This window comes from Zosterops lateralis (assembly GCF_965231275.1).
Source record: "Zosterops lateralis genome assembly, chromosome: 1".
In the NCBI taxonomy this organism is placed as follows: domain Eukaryota; kingdom Metazoa; phylum Chordata; class Aves; order Passeriformes; family Zosteropidae; genus Zosterops; species Zosterops lateralis.
This window is the reverse complement of record NC_139762.1, coordinates 1,766,161-1,783,604: the sequence shown is the minus strand read 5'-3', so window position 1 is coordinate 1,783,604 and position 17,444 is coordinate 1,766,161. Positions and strand designations below refer to the sequence as shown.

Here is a 17,444-nt window from a genome sequence, read left to right as displayed (position 1 = left end):
ATAAAACCATTGGAATCGTGGAAGAGTTTGGGTTGGGAGGGGTCTTGAGGATCATCCCATTGGGCAGGGACACCTCCCATTATCCCAGGGTGATCCAACCTGGCCTGGGACATTCCAGGGATCCACAAATCTCTGGGAATTCCAGCCCAGCCAGGAATTCCCAATTCCCAATCTCCCATCTCACCAGCTCAAAGCCATTCCCTGTGTCCTGTCCCTCCATCCCTTGTCCCCAGTCCCTCTCCAGCTCTCCTGGAGCCCCTTCAGGCCCTGCCAGGGGCTCTGAGCTCTCCCTGGAGCTTCTCCTCTCCAGGGGAACATTCCCAGCTCTCCCAGCCCTGGAGCAGCTCCGGGGCCTCCTCTGGATCTCTCCAGCAGCTCCTGTGGATTTTGGGCTCCAGGGCTGGGGCAGCTCTGCAGGTGGGGATTCACCTGAGGGGGCAGAGGGGCACAATCCCAGCCCTGGATCCCCTTTTCCAGCAGAAAATTCCAACTTGACTTCCCTGGGAATTCCAGCCCAGCCAGGAATTCCTAATTCCCAACATCCCACCTAAATCTCCTTCTGTCAGCTCAAAGCCATTCCCTGTGTCCTGTCCCTCCATCCCTCATCCCAAATCCCTCTCCAGCTCTCCTGGAGCCCCTTCAGGCTCTGAGCATTCCCTGGATTTTTCCCTTCTCCTCTCCAGGGGAACATTCCCAGCTCTCCCAGCCCTGGCTCCAGAGCAGAATTCCCGTGGGATGAGTTGGCCAAAGCTGGTTTCTCAATCTCTCAGGTTCCAGCACTCTCAGAAATCATCACTCCCAACCATCCCCAGCACTGCCGAGGCCACCCCTGGCCGTGTCCCCAAGTGCCACATCCACAGGGATGTTAAATCCCTGCAGGGGTGGGGACTCCACCCCTGCCCTGGGCAGTCCCAATGTGTAACAGCTCTTTTTTGGGGAAGGGATTTTCCCAATTTCCACCCTGAGCCTCCCCTGAGGCCGTTCCCTCTCCTCCTGTCCCTGTTCCCCCTGGCTGTCCCCTCCTGGCAGGGACTTGTGCAGAGCCAGAAATTCCCCCTGAGCTCCTTTTCTCCAGGCTCAGACCCTTCCCACCTCCTTCAGGAGTTTTCCAGCCTCTTTCCCGACTCTTTTTCCTTCCCTGGACACGCTCCAGCCCCTCAATGTCTTTGTTTTGAGCACCCCAAACTGAACCAGTTCAGCTTTTGGATATTAAAGCTCAGCCTTTCCACAGTTTTCATTTATCCAATTATGCCTGAATGTTGTGGTTTGAAAGCAAAACGAGTGAGAGGCTCCAAGTCAGAAATACGATTTAATAAGAAGAAAGGTAAAAATGTAAAATAAAATAAAATAAAATAAAATAAAATCAATGCAATAACACAAAGGAGCACTGCCAGAGTCAGAACACAGCCTGAGCAGGGGGGTGGGAGCAGTCCAGGTGAGGGGCTCTTCCTGAAGCAGTGATCCCACAGAAAGGTCTGGGAGCTCTGGTCTGTAGAAATTTCCATAGATGGCAGGGACAAGGAACTCTGCAGAGCTGAGATGTTCTAGAAACACGTGGGTTTATTATTACAAGGGTTGTGGGTAAAAAGGGCTTTGCTTTCAGCCACCAGCCGGGGCTGGAGCAAAGCCCTAAAGAGAGAAAGGGGAGAGAGAGATAGAAGAGAGCTCAGGGGTAAAAATGGGGTAGGAACAGGGGGAAAGTGTGGGGAGAAAACAGGAACAAGTGAGGTGAGAGAGAGGAGAGGGGAAGGGTGAAAAAGAGCAAGCGAAGAGAGCCAAGAGGGTAAGAGAGGTGAGAGGGCAAGAGAGTGATCACCTTGTTCCAATCCATTCTATCTCTTTTTGTGTTGAATATTCTAATTTACAGTGACCAACCCGCGCGAGATACAAAACCTACAGACTTTATATGCAGCCTATAAGAACTACTACATTACCGTGTCATTTTATATTCTAAACACTAAAGACTCCTTTCTTATGTACTTGTTCCCTGATGCCTTTGCAGGGTGGAAAGGCAACATTCCTGAGTCCTTTGTTTTTCTGTCTTTTCAACCCATCTCCAGCTCATCACTGTTTTCCTGCCTGCCATGCTCACATCTCAAAGCTGAATTTCATTCCTATTTCACTCACAGGTTTTACATCTGCAGCATTTCTTACCATAAAATGATATTCATAGGTCCTTCCTGTCCCATCTTTCCCAACACTGCTCCTCTGGGAATCCAGTGGCTCAGGGCTGCTTGTCCTGTCCCAAATCCCAGATTCTCTCCAGGTGGGAATGCTTGGCTCCTCCCCCTGGGCATTGGGAGCATCTCCCAATGGGATGAGGAGTTGTGAAATGAGTCCTCGATGACCCATTAAACAGAGATAGTCATGAAATGGGTCCTTGATGACTCATTAGACAGAAATAATCATGAAATGAGTCCTCGATGACCCATTAAACAGAGATAGTCATGAAATGTGTCCTTGATGACTCATTAAACAGAAATAATCATGAAATGAATCCTTGATGGCCCAATGAACACAGAGAGTCATTAAATGAGTCCTTGATGGCCCATTAAACAGAGAGAGCTCCTGGAGGGAGTTCCCTGTGAGTCCTGGGCAAGGCATTGATGGGCCATGAGCAGAAGAGCCCAAAGGAAAAGGGACTTGGGAAAACACTGCCCCACCTGGTTTAACAATTCATGAAGATGGTGATGGAATAAATACTTTGTGTACATCCTACACTGCAAACCAGGACACTGAATAATTAAAAACTGCTTTTCCCACCTTCCCCTAACCTGCTCCACCAGGAATTTCAGAGCCCTGGGTCCCCCCCACTGACCTTGTGTCACCTTTGTTCTTTTCCAGGTCTCCCTGCTGTGTTTGTCACAGTGTGGGCCAGCGTCAGAGCCACTCTGGCCGACACAGAGTAAGTCCCACTCAATCTCCTTTTCCCCCTTTCCTGTGAAAAGTTTTGTGGGGTTTTTGGGTGAATTCAAAAAGGGAAAAAAAAAAGGACCAGGCAAAGCTAGAATTCTGTTCCGACATTGTTGACTTTTGGAGGAGGGTGGTGGATGGAAAGGAAAGTTAATTTTTTGTTCTGTTTTGTGGGATTTGATAAATGGGAATAACTGGGGATGAAGGGACGGTGTCACAGCTGGGCAGGGACAAGACAGGGATCCTTAAAATCCTGGATTTAATTGAGCAGCTGCAGCACAGTCAGACAGGTTTGGGGTGGTAGAGCTGTAACTTTTCCATGGATTTTACAATCCCAGAATAATTTAGTTGGAAGAGACCTCAAAGCCCATCCCATTCCACCCCTGCCATGGGCAGGGATACCTTCCACTATCCCAGGCTGCTCCAAGCCCTGTCCAACCTGGCCTTTCTCCCAAAATTCTCCCAAAAATCTCCCAAAAATCTCCTAAAATTCTCCCTAAATTCTCCCAAAATTCTCCCAAAATTCTCCCAAAATTCTCCCAAAATTCTCCTAAAATTCTCCTAAAATTCTCCTAAAATTCTCCCAAAATTCTCCCAAAATTCTCCTAAAATTCTCCCAAAATTCTCCCAAAATTCTCTCCAGATTCTCCCAAATTTCTCCCAAAATTCTCCTAAAAATCTCCCAAATTTCTCCTAAATTTCTCCCAAAATTCTCCCAAAATTCTCTCCAGATTCTCCCGAATTTCTCCCAAAATTCTCCTAAAAATCTCCCAAAATTCTTCCAAAATTCTCCCAAAATTCTCCCAAAATTCTCCTAAAATTCTCCCAAAATTCCCCCAAAATTCCCAGGCTTGCCCACACAAGCCCTTCCATGTCCCCAGGATCCTCCAGCAGAGGGGATTTCCCAAATCATGGGAGGACAGGGCTTTCCAAAGGGGATTTGGGCAGAGTTGCTGCAGGGTGGCACGTCTGTGACACCAGCTCGTCCTCTCAGAGCCTTCCAGGGAGCCCTGGTGGTTTTCCAGCCCCAATTTCCTTGAGCAGATGGCCTGGAAAACCTTGAGCTGCCATGTGGGTGTCACCTGGAGCAGATAAGGAAAAGCCTGTGGTGTTCCTGTCTGCAGAGCTGGAGAGAATCCCAGTTCCAGAATAGTTAACACTGAGTCAGATTTTTCCAATGGTGCTGGGAACTGCTGGGAGCAGAGAGAGCCCCGTCCCTTCTGGGCAGGTGGAGGATTGGATCCCAACATCCCAACATTCCAACATCCCAACATCCCAACATCTCAATATTCCAATATGGCAATACCCCAATATCCCAATGTCCCAATATCCCAATATTCCAATATCTCAATATCCCAACATCCCAATATTCCAATGTCCCAACATCCCAATATCCCGATACTCCAGCATTCCAATGTCCCAATATCCCAACATCCCACTATCCCAGTATCCCACTATCCCAGTATCCCAATATCCCAATATCCCAGTATCCCAATATCCCAATATTCCAATATTCCAACATTCCAATGTCCCAACATCCCAATATCCCAATACCTCAACATCCCAATACCTCAATATCCAAACATGCCAATATCCCAATATCCCAATATTCCAACATCTCAATATCCCAACATCCCAATGTCCCAACATCCCAACATCCCAATATCCCATCATCCCAACATCCCAACATCCCAACATTCCAACATCCAAATATCCCAATATCCCAATATCCTAATACCCCAATATCCCAATACCCCAATATCCCAACATCCCAATATCCCAACATCCCGATATCCCAACATCCCAACATCCCAATATCCCAATATCCCAATATCCCAATATCCCAACATCCCAACATCCCAATATCCCAACATCCCGATATCCCAACATCCCAACATCCTAACATCCCGATATCCCAACATCCCAACATCCCAACATCCCAATATCCCAATATCCCAATATCCTAATACCCCAATATCCCAATACCCCAACATCCCAACATCCCAAAATCCTGAAATCCCAATATCCATGTCCTCACTGGGGTGTGGACTGCAGGTGGATGGAGATGAGAATTTTGGGGGATTTGCCTGCCAAGGGCAGGGCTGGAGGAAATCCAGGAAGTGATCATGGAATGATCATGGAACTCCAGCAGTGTCCCCATTCGCAGACACCTCCTCTCCCCATGGGAATTTTGCAGGTTTATTCCAAAGGGGAATCTTGGAACGGTTGAGTTGGAAAAAACCTTTAAAGGTCCCTAAATCCAACCCCCTGCCATGAGCAGGGACATATCCGGGATTGAGGAGCCCCACAGGGAAGCTGGACAGGGATTATTCATCGGGATCTGGAGAGACAGGACACAGGGAATGGTTTCCCACTGCCAGAGGACAAGGATAGATGGGATTTTGGGAAAAAAATCCTTCCCTGTGAGGGTGGGGAGGCACAGGTCGCCCAGAGAAGCTGTGACTTCCCAAATCTTGGAAATATCCAAGGCCAGTTGGACGGGGCTTGGAGCAACCTCTGTCCCACGGCACAGATTTGGAATTAAATCAATTAAATCAATTAAATCATCTTTAAGGTCCCTTCCAACCCATCCCATCCTGGGATTCTGTGATCCTACATCACTTCAGCCTGTCCTGTGTCCATGAAACCTGGATTATTTTTAATGTAGGGATTTTTGTTGGGTGAAAAAGTGGGAAAGGAGTGGGAAAGGATCCATTCCTGCTCGGAAGGGACAAGTCTAGATGAATGTGGAAAGAACTTCCCCCTCTGGAGAGCAGAACCATCCCACCCACAGGAATATTCTTATTTTTTAGTAGCAAAACAGCAAGAAAAGGGATATCCCAAATATCCCTTTATGAGGGATATCCCAAATATCCCTTTAATATGAGTTCAGACAGGTTTAGAGCGAGGTCCTTTCACCAGGCTTTGGGGGAACTCATCTTTCCAGGGGGATTTTTCCAACTAAAATATTGAGTCGATTTCTCTTCCAACGCTTTCCTGACGGGATTTCCGTCTCTCCTCAGGTGTTGGGACTTGAGTGCTGGCAATTTAAAGTGGATTATTCAGGTGCCCATCCTGGCAGCTATCGTGGTGAGTGTGAGGGGTTGGGGAGGCCTTGGGGTCCTTGGGAAGAGCTGATCCAGGATTTCCTGTTCTTGTCAAAAATAATCCCTACACATCCACTTTGAGGGGTTGGGGGGGCATTGGGGTCCTTGGGAAGAGCTGATCCAGGATTTCCTGTTCTTGTCAAAAATAATCCCTACACATCCACTTTGAGGGGTTGGGGGGGCCTTGGGGTCCTTGGGAAGAGCTGATCCAGGATTTCTTGTTCTTGTCAAGAATAATCCCTACACATCCACTTTGAGGGGTTTGCGCCTGTCCTGCCCAGAATTTTGGCAGAATATTAATTATATTCGTATATATTCGGAATATATATTTGTGAGTGGCTTCAAGGAAATAAAAATCCCACATTTTTGGGGCTAAGGCCGTGAAATCATCATTGAAATGAGGTGATATTTCCAACCCAGATGTTCCAGGGGTCATAACATGTTCTCACCAGGCATTTCCAGCTGGAAAAGATGGAATTTGGGATCTGTAGCTGGACCAAAGCTTTTCCCAGGCATGTTTTGGGGTCATGCCATTCTTTCTGAGCTGATAAAAGTTTGGGAAGCCTGAGGTGGGAAGGGGAATGGAACAATCCCAGCTTTGATTGGATCTTCAGTCCAATGGAATTATTGGGTGGATTATTCCAATCCCCACCCAGAGGGGAAAGAAAGGATCTGAGTTACATTATCCCAATTTAATATAAAATTTTATAAAATTTAATATATTTTATCCAACACAAGTGGAGTCAGTAGGAATCCCTCCACACTCCAGAGGGTTTGGAATTGGGCTCTTCCTCCTCCCTCACCCATCAGGAGGAGCTCCCCAGAGCCTGAGAGGGTTTTAAAAAATTTAATTATCTGCACCGCGTGAACTCAGTTATGTCCTAATTAATGAATTCATTCATCACCCTCTTCCCCCCGTCTTTATTTGTCATTCTCCATTGCCCAATCTCCTGATAGAATCCGTGTAAAGGAGCTTGTGCTTTTCCCCAAATCCCATCTCCTTTTCCACTCATCCATCAGTGGAGTCAGTAGGAATCTCTCCACTGCCATGGGCAGGGACACCTTCCACTATCCCAGGTTACTCCAAGCCCCATCCAGCCTGCCCTTTCTCCCAAAATTTTCCTCCAGAGGGTTTGGAATTGGGCTCTTCCTCCTCCCTCCCCAATCAGGAGGAGCTCCCCAGAGCCTGAGAAGGCTTAATAAAATTTAATTATCTGCACCGGGTAAATTCAGTTATGTCCTAATTAATGAATTCATTGATCACCCTCTTCCCCCATCTATATTTGGCATTCTCCATTGCTCAATCTCTTGATAAAATACATGTAAAGGAGTTTGTGCTCTCCCCCAAATCCCATCTCTTTTCCACTCATCCACAAGTGGAGTCAGTAGGAATTCAGGAGGGTTTGGAATTGGGCTCTTCCTCCTCCCTCACCCATCAGGAGGAGCTCCCCAGAGCCTGAGAAGGCTTTATAAAATTTAATTATCTGCACCGCGTGAATTCGTTTATGTCCTGATTAATTCATTCATTAATCACCCTCTTCCTCCCTGTGTTTATTTGGCGTTCTCCATTGCTCAATCTCTTGATAAAATCTAAGTAAAGGAGTTTGTGCTCTCCCCCAAATCCCATCTCCTTTTCCACTCATCCACAAGTGGAGTCTGTAGGAATTCAGGAGGGTTTGGAATTGGGCTCTTCCTCCTCCCTCACCCATCAGGAGGAGCTCCCCAAAGCCTGAGAGGGCTTTATAAAATTTAATTATCTGCACCGCGTGAACTCAGTTATGTCCTGATTAATGAATTCATTCATCACCCTCTTCCCCCCATCTTTATTTGTCATTCTCCATTGCCCAATCTCCTGATAGAATCCGTGTAAAAGAACTTGTTCACTCCCCCAAATCCCATCTCCTTTTCCACTCATCCATCAGTGGATTCATTAGGAATCTCTTCACTGCCATGGGCAGGGACACCTTCCACTATCCCAGGTTGCTCCAAGCCCCATCCAGCCTGCCCTTTCTCCCAAAATTTTCCTCCAGAGGGTTTGGAATCGGGCTCTTCCTCCTCCCTCACCCATCAGGAGGAGCTCCCCAGAGCCTGAGAAGGCTTAATAAAATTTAATTATCTGCACCGGGTAAATTCAGTTATGTCCTAATTAATGAATTCATTGATCACCCTCTTCTCCCATCTATATTTGGCATTCTCCATTGCTCAATCTCTTGATAAAATACATGTAAAGGAGTTTGTGCTCTCCCCCAAATCCCATCTCTTTTCCACTCATCCACAAGTGGAGTCTGCAGGAATTCAGGAGGGTTTGGAATCGGGCTCTTCCTCCTCCCTCACCAATCAGGAGGAGCTCCCCAGAGCCTGAGAAGGCTTTATAAAATTTAATTATCTGCATGAGGTGAACTCAGTTATGTCCTAATTAATTCATTCATTAATCACCCTCTTCCCTCCATCTTTATTTGTCATTCTCCATTGCCCAATCTCCTGATAGAATCCGTGTAAAAGAGCTCATGCACCCCCCCAAATCCCATCTCCTTTTCCACTCATCCACAAGTGGAGTCAGTAGGAATTCAGGAGGGTTTGGAATTGGGTTCTTCCTCCTCCCTCACCCATCAGGAGGAGCTCCCCGAAGCCTGAGAGGGCTTTATAAAATTTAATTACCTGCACCGCGTGAACTCAGTGATGTCCTAATTAATGAATTCATTTATCACCCTCTTCCCCCCGTCTTTATTTGTCATTCTCCATTGCTCAATCTCTTGATAAAATCCAAGTAAAGGAGTTTGTGCTTTTCCCCAAATCCCATCTCCTTTTCCACTCATCCACGAGTGGAGTCAGTAGGAATTCAGGAGGGTTTGGAATTGGGCTCTTCCTCCTCCCTCACCAATCAGGAGGAGCTCCCCAAAGCCAGAGAGGGCTTTAGAAACTTTAATTACCTGCACCACGTGAACTTAGTTATGTCCTAATTAATGAATTCATTCATCACCTTCTTCTCCCCTGTCTTTATCTGGCATTCTCCGTTGCTCAATCTCCTGATAGAATCCGTGTAAAAGAACTTGTTCACTCCCCCAAATCCCATCTCCTTTTCCACTCATCCACAAGTGGATTCATTAGGAATCTCTTCACTGCCATGGGCAGGGACACCTTCCACTATCACAGGTTACTCCAAGCCCCATCCAGCCTGCCCTTTCTCCCAAAATTTTCCTCCAGAGGGTTTGGAATTGGGCTCTTCCTCCTCCCTCCCCAATCAGGAGGAGCTCCCCAGAGCCTGAGAAGGCTTTATAAAATTTAATTATCTGCACCAGTTGAATTCAGTTATGTCCTAATTAATGAATTCATTGATCACCCTCTTCCCCCATCTATATTTGGCATTCTCCATTGCTCAATCTCTTGATAAAATACATGTAAAGGAGTTTGTGCTCTCCCCCAAATCCCATCTCCATTTCCACTCATCCACAAGTGGAGTCAGTAGGAATTCAGGAGGGTTTGGAATTGGGCTCTTCCTCCTCCCTCACCCATCAGGAGGAGCTCCCCAGAGCCTGAGAGGGCTTTATAAAATTTAATTATCTGCACCGCGTGAATTCGTTTATGTCCTGATTAATGAATTCATTCATCACCCTCTTCCCCCCATCTATATTTGGCGTTCTCCATTGCTCAATCTCTTGATAAAATCCAAGTAAAAGCATTTGTACACTCCCCCAAATCCCATCTCCATTTCCACTCATCCACAAGTGGAGTCAGTAGGAATTCAGGAGGGTTTGGAATTGGGCTCGTCCTCCTCCCTCACCCATCAGGAGGAGCTCCCCAGAGCCTGAGAGGGTTTTATAAAATTTAATTATCTGCACCGGGTGAACTCAGTTATGTCCTGATTAATGAATTCATTGATCACCCTCTTCCCCCCGTATTTATCTGGCATTCTCCATTGCCCAATCTCCTGATAGAATCCGTGTAAAGGAACTTGTTCACTCCCCCAAATCCCATCTCCTTTTCCACTCATCCATCAGTGGATTCATTAGGAATCTCTTCACTGCCATGGGCAGGGACACCTTCCACTATCCCAGGTTGCTCCAAGCCCCATCCAGCCTGCCCTTTCTCCCAAAATTTTCCTCCAGAGGGTTTGGAATTGGGCTCTTCCTCCTCCCTCACCCATCAGGAGGAGCTCCCCAGAGCCTGAGAAGGCTTTATAAAATTTAATTATCTGCACCGCGTGAACTCAGTTATGTCCTAATTAATTCATTCATTAATCACCCTCTTCCTCCCTGTGTTTATTTGGCGTTCTCCATTGCTCAATCTCTTGATAAAATCTAAGTAAAGGAGTTTGTGCTCTCCCCCAAATCCCATCTCCTTTTCCACTCATCCACAAGTGGAGTCTGTAGGAATTCAGGAGGGTTTGGAATTGGGCTCTTCCTCATCCCTCACCCATCAGGAGGAGCTCCCCAAAGCCTGAGAGGGCTTTATAAAATTTAATTATCTGCACCGCGTGAACTCAGTTATGTCCTAATTAATTAATTCATTAATCACCCTATTCTCCCCTGTCTTTATCTGGCATTCTCCATTGCTCAATCTCCTGATAGAATCCGTGTAAAGGAGCTTGTGCTTTTCCCCAAATCCCATCTCCTTTTCCACTCATCCATCAGTGGATTCATTAGGAATCTCTTCACTGCCATGGGCAGGGACACCTTCCACTATCCCAGGTTGCTCCAAGCCCCATCCAGCCTGCCCTTTCTCCCAAAATTTTCCTCCAGAGGGTTTGGAATCGGGCTCTTCCTCCTCCCTCACCCATCAGGAGGAGCTCCCCAGAGCCTGAGAAGGCTTAATGAAATTTAATTATCTGCTCCGGGTAAATTCAGTTATGTCCTAATTAATGAATTCATTGATCACCCTCTTCCCCCCTGTGTTTATTTGGCATTCTCCATTGCTTAATCTCTTGATAAAATACATGTAAAGGAACTCGTGCACTCCCCCAAATCCCATCTCCTTTTCCACTCATCCACAAGTGGAGTCTGCAGGAATTCAGGAGGGTTTGGAATCGGGCTATTCCTCCTCCCTCACCCATCAGGAGGAGCTCCTAAAACCCTGAGAGGGCTTTATAAAATTTAATTATCTGCACCGCGTGAATTCATTTATGTCCTGATTAATTAATTCATTAATCACCCTCTTCCCCCCATCTTTATTTGTCGTTCTCCATTGCTCAATCTCTTGATAAAATCCAAGTAAAGGAGCTTGTGCTCTCCCCCAAATCCCATCTCCTTTTCCACTCATCCATGAGCGGAATCTGTAGGAATTCAGGAGGGTTTGGAATCAGGCTCTTCCTCCTCCCTCACCCATCAGGAGGAGCTCCCCAAAGCCTGAGAGGGCTTTAAAAAATTTAATTATCTGCACCAGTTGAATTCAGTTATGTCCTAATTAATGAATTCATTGATCACCCTCTTCCCCCATCTATATTTGTCGTTCTCCATTGCTCAATCTCTTGATAAAATACATGTAAAGGAGTTTGTGCTCTCCCCCAAATCCCATCTCCATTTCCACTCATCCACAAGTGGAGTCAGTAGGAATTCAGGATGGTTTGGAATCGGGCTCTTCCTCCTCCCTCACCCATCAGGAGGCCCTGGAAGATGCTCAGTGCGGGTAAAAACAACCCCAGACACACAAAGAGCAGGAAATTTTCCGAGGTGGATGCGCTCGCCTGTGCCCTTAGGTGAGATTTTTTTGGGGGGAGTTTGTGTTGGGGCTGGATTTCATCCTTTTGGTGGAAATTCTCCACCTGGCTCCAGCAATTCCTTGGAGGAGAACGCATCACCGAGACCACATCTTTGGAAGCGGAGCAAGGGAAAGGCTGGGGATGAAAAACTCAAACGGTTCAATTAAACGAATTCCAGCAAACCCCCATTTGGCATCTCATTTGAAGGCCAATTAGCAGAGGAGAAAGAGCCCAGTCGAGGCTCAGTCCCTTGGAAAAACAAAGTTTCTCCAGGAGGAGGCTGTGGCTGTGCCCTGGCAGTTTGCAAACACAGCTGTTTACTATGCAAAAAATATTCCGTGGCTTCGCGTCTGTTTAATTTCTTGCGGGTTCTCATTGTTCACTTGGCTGCTCCTGCCGTTCCCACATCGCTGGATGGAGTCCTGAAATTTCTGGATGAGGTTTTTGGAGGGCTGAGGGGTTTGAAAAATCTCTCTGCTTTTTGCTAATTTGGGCGCGATTCCTTCGTCTGGATTTCTGTTCAAATTTAGCACATTTTGGGGGAAAAACAGTTTTCCCTGCTGGGTGTGATAAGGTCTCTAATTTTGCTGACAAACTCATAACGAAATCCTACTTTGGAGCCTTCAAAGCTGGAAAATCTCCTTTAGAGACATAAATCCCGCTTGGATTTTCCCTTTCAGATGGTTTCCAAGGAATTTAATGCCCCCAGGCTCTGAGCTTCCCTGCCTGTCTGTTCCTCCCTGATAATTCCTGTTCCAGCCAGGGAATTTCAGCCAAATGGAACTCAGGGAACAGGATTGCAGGGACGTAAAATTCCCACAAACCTCATGAAAACAGGGAAATGGAGACGGGAGAGAATTTTCACTCATGTCCCAGTGACGGAAAGGGAACGGCACGATCTTCTCTCCTTTTTTTCTTTTTTTTTTTTTTTTTTTTTTAATGGAGATCTGTTCCAAATGAGTCTGAGGATCCTCAGAGGATCAGGAATCCAACCACAGGAGATAAATCCATGGCAAACCAGGCCCTGCTGGTCCAGCAGCTCAGAGAATTCCTGGTTTTTCCAGGGAGGATGATTGACCATGGGAACAACTGTCCAGTGGTGGGAATTCTGTCATGGAAGTGCTGGAACATGGATCTGCTCTGGCTCCGACCAAAATGGATCCAAGGAGATCTCCTGGGCTGGTCCAGCTCAAGGTTCACGATGGGTCCCTCCCCAAAACTCCAACACGCCCGTGTGTGGGGTGGGAACTCAGTGAAGGCTCCAGAGGGATCCAGAGGCGTTACCCAAGAACATGGATCCAACGTGGCAGATCCAAAAACATGGATCCAACATGGATCCATCACAGCAGATCCAACAACATGGATCCAACACAGCAGATCCAACAAAATGGATTCCACACAGCAGATGCAATGACATGGATCCAACACAGCAGATCCGGTAAAAGGATCCAACATGGCAGATCCAACAACATGGACCCAACACAGCAGATCCAACAACATGGATCCAACAACATGGATCAAACATGGATCCAACATGGCAGATCCAACAACTTGGATCCAACATGGCAGAACCCATGACATGGATCCAACACATCAGATCCAACAACATGGATGCAACATGGCAGATCCAACAAAAGGATTCAACACAACAGATCCGACAACATGGATCCAACACAGCAGATCTAACAACACGGATCCAACACAGCAGATCCAACAGCACGGATCCCACACAGCAGATCCAACAGCATGGATCCAACATGGCGCATCCAACAACACAGATGAAACACAGCAGATCCAACAACATTGATCACACAACATTGATCCTACAACATGGATCCAATGACATGGATCCAACACAGCAGATCCAACAACAGGGATCCAGAACAGTGAATCCAACAGCAGGGATCCAGAACAGCAGATCCAGTAACATGGATCCATAACAGCAGATCCAACAACATGGATCCCACACAGCAGATCTAACAACACGGATCCAACACAGCAGATCCCACAGCACGGATCCAACATGGCAGATCCAACAACGTGGATCCAACATGGCAGATCCAACATCACGGATCCAACACAGAAGATCCAACAAAATGGATTCCACAAAGCAGATCCAAAAACATGGATCCCACATAGCAGATCCAACAACAGGGATCTAACACAGCAGATCCAACAACATGGATCCAACAACATGGATCAAACATGTATCCAACATGGATCCAACATGGCAGATCCAAGAAAATGGATCCAACATGGCAGATCCAACAACTTGGATCCAACACAGCAAATCCAACAACATGGATCCAGCACAGCAGATACAACAACTTGGATCCAACAGAGCAGATCCAACAACAGGGATCCAACACAGCAGGTCCAACAACATGGATCCAACACAATACATCCAACAACAGGGATTCCATACAGCAGATCAAATGAGATGGATCCAACATGGCAGATCCAACAACTTGGATCCAACACAGCAGATCCAACATGGCAGATCCAACAACACAGATCCCACGTGGCAGATCCAACAACACACATCTGCTCAGTGCAGTCACAGGGTGGTTCTGCCTGTGCCCTCTCCATAATCCCATGGATGGTTTTGGCCAGCCCAGCAGCAGGTGGAATCCAGGGAAACCAAGCTCTGAGGAGCTCCACAAAGCTGTGAGTCTCCCCAGTGCTGACCCACCTTCCCTCTCCATGAGGTGCTGCCGTTAAATTTTCCTCAGCATGTTCATGCAGGACAAGATTGGAATCGTGAAGTCGTGAAGGTTGGAAACTTTCTCCAGGATCAAGTCCAACCATTCCACCAGCACCACGGTGGCCACCACTAACCCTTGTCCCCAAGTGCCACATCCACACGGGATTCCAGCAATTCCCGGGATGGGGATTCCGGCACTTCCCAGAATGGGGATTCCAGCAATTCCCAGGATTGGGATTCCAGCAATTCCCTGGATGGGGATTCCAGCACTTCCCAGGATGGGGATTCCAGCAATTCCCGGGATGGGGATTCCAGCAATTCCCAGGATGGGGATTCCAGCACTTCCCAGGATGGGGATTCCAGCATTTCCCGGGATGGGGATTCCAGCATTTCCCGGGATGGGGATTCCAGCAATTCCCAGGATGGGGATTCCAGCAATTCCCAGGATGGGGATTCCAGCATTTCCCAGGATGGGGATTCCAGCAATTCCCGGGATGGGGATTCCAGCATTTCCCAGGATGGGGATTCCAGCAATTCCCGGGATGGGGATTCCAGCAATTCCCAGGATGGGGATTCCAGCAATTCCCAGGATGGGGATTCCAGCAATTCCCGGGATGGGGATTTCTGCAATTCCCAGGATGGGAGATTCCAGCAATTCCTGGGATGGGGATTCCAGTAATTCCCAGGAATGGGGATTCCAGCAATTTCTGGGATGGGGATTCCAGCACTTCCCAGGATGGGAGATTCCAGCACTTCCCAGGATGGGGATTCCAGCACTTCCCAGGATGGGGATTCCAGCAATTCCCGGGATGGGGATTCCATCAATTCCCGGGATGGGGATTCCATCAATTCCCAGGATGGGGATTCCAGCACTTCCCAGGAATGGGATTCCAGCACTTCCCGGGATGGAGATTCCAGCAATTCCCAGGATGGACATTCCAGCACTTCCCGGGATGGGGATTCCAGCAATTCCTGGGATGGGGATTCCAGCAAATCCCAGGAATGGAGATTCCAGCAATTCCCGGAATGGGGATTCCAGCAATTCCCAGGATGTGGATTCCGGCACTTCCCAGAATGGGGATTCCAGCAATTCCCAGGATGTGGATTCCGGCACTTCCCAGAATGGGGATTCCAGGACTTCCCAGGATGGGGATTCCAGCAATTCCCGGGATGGGGATTCCAGCCCTTCCCGGAATGGGGATTCCAGCAATTCCCAGGAATGGGATTCCAGCAATTCCCAGGATGGGGATTCCAGCAATTCCCGGGATGGGGATTCCAGCAATTCCCGGGATGGGGATTCCAGCAATTCCCAGGATGGGGATTCCAGCATTTCCCGGGATGGGGATTCCAGCAATTCCCGGGATGGGGATTCCAGCACTTCCCGGGATGGGGATTCCAGTAATTCCCAGGATGGGGATTCCAGCAATTCCCAGGATGGGGATTCCAGCATTTCCCAGGATGGGGATTCCAGCAATTCCCGGGATGGGGATTCCAGCACTTCCCAGGAATGAGAGATTCCAGCACTTCCCGGGACGGGGATTCCAGCAATTCCCAGGATGGGGATTCCAGCATTTCCCAGGATGGGGATTCCAGCAATTCCCAGGATGGGGATTCCAGCATTTCCCGGGATGGGGATTCCAGCAATTCCCGGGATGGGGATTCCAGCACTCCCCAGGATGGGGATTCCAGCGCTTCCCGGGATGGGGATTCCAGCAATTCCCGGGATGGGGATTCCAGCAATTCCCGGGATGGGGATTCCTGCAATTCCCGGGATGAGGATTCCAGCAATTCCCGGGATGGGGATTCCAGTAATTCCCAGGATGGGGATTCCAGCAATTCCCAAGAATGAGATTCCAGCATTTCCCGGGATGGGGATTCCAGCACTTCCCGGGATGGGGATTCCAGCAATTCCCGGGATGGGGATTCCAGCACTTCCCGGGATGGGGATTCCAGCATTTCCCGGGATGGGGATTCCAGCACTTCCCAGGAATGAGAGATTCCAGCGCTTCCCGGGATGGGGATTCCAGCAATTCCCGGGATGGGGATTCCAGCAATTCCCGGGATGGGGATTCCAGCATTTCCCGGGATGGGGATTCCAGCACTTCCCAGGAATGGGATTCCAGCACTTCCCAAGATGGAAATTCCACTTCTTTCCTGGGGAAGAAACTTGTTCCCACCTATTTCAATTGCACTTGGAGTTATTCCAGGCACCACTGGAATTATCTTGAGCAGTTGGCCACGGGTTGAGTTCATGCAGGAGCTCAGGACTTGGGGATGACCAACCAATACGACTGAGCAGAAGCCATTTATTGATTAGATTAACTGTATTTATACACATAAAAAAAAATAAAAATCCTGTTTACACGATCGTGCTTTACTTGATCGGAGTTTCCATCTTGTCAACGTGTTCACCCTGCACTTTTCAGGAAATCTGATTGGTTACAGTCCATTTCTTTGTGGCCCTTCTTCATCTCGTTCTTGCAGTTTTGGTGTTCTGCTTCTCAGTGTCTTCTTTCTTATTTTAGTGCTGTTTATGTCTTAATAACCTTGAGGAATTCCAGAGGGTTCTGATAAGAATGATGAAAGAGGGTTTGGCTGGAGCACAATGTGGCCTAAGCTGTTCAAACACAGGTTCTACAGGTTTCTACAGGCTCACAGATGTGTCTTCCCAAAAGGGAGCAGATGACATTCCCTGACTGTCCTCGTCTGCTCCATCCCAAACATTTCCCAGAGGAAGTTTGGCAGTAGAAATATGGGAGGGATCCAACATTTTCATTGCCCTCCTGCATTTCTGAGCTGCCATCTCCAGCCAGGTCCACTTTGTGTCACCATTGTGGTGCATTTCCCCTTTCCTTTCCTTTCCTTTCCTTTCCTTTCCTTTCCTTTCCTTTCCTTTCCTTTCCTTTCCTTTCCTTTCCTTTCCTTTCCTTTCCTTTCCTTTCCTTTCCTTTCCTTTCCTTTCCTTTCCTTTCCTTTCCTTTCCTGAAATTTCCTTTCCTTTCCTTTCCTTTCCTTTCCTTTCCTT

General features: G+C 47.8%; 1 protein-coding gene across 3 annotated transcripts in view; it reads left to right on the top strand.

Annotated features, from left to right (window-relative positions):
- Positions 1-17,444, top strand: part of PTH1R (parathyroid hormone 1 receptor) — a 125,997-nt gene that overhangs the window by 92,750 nt on the left and 15,803 nt on the right. For all 3 annotated transcript variants that reach the window (XM_083864174.1, XM_083864173.1, XM_083864175.1), the window contains 2 exons: positions 2,845-2,905; positions 5,937-6,003. In XM_083864174.1, the coding sequence (XP_083720300.1) occupies positions 2,845-2,905; positions 5,937-6,003 (128 nt within the window). The remainder of the gene's footprint in view (positions 1-2,844; positions 2,906-5,936; positions 6,004-17,444) is intronic.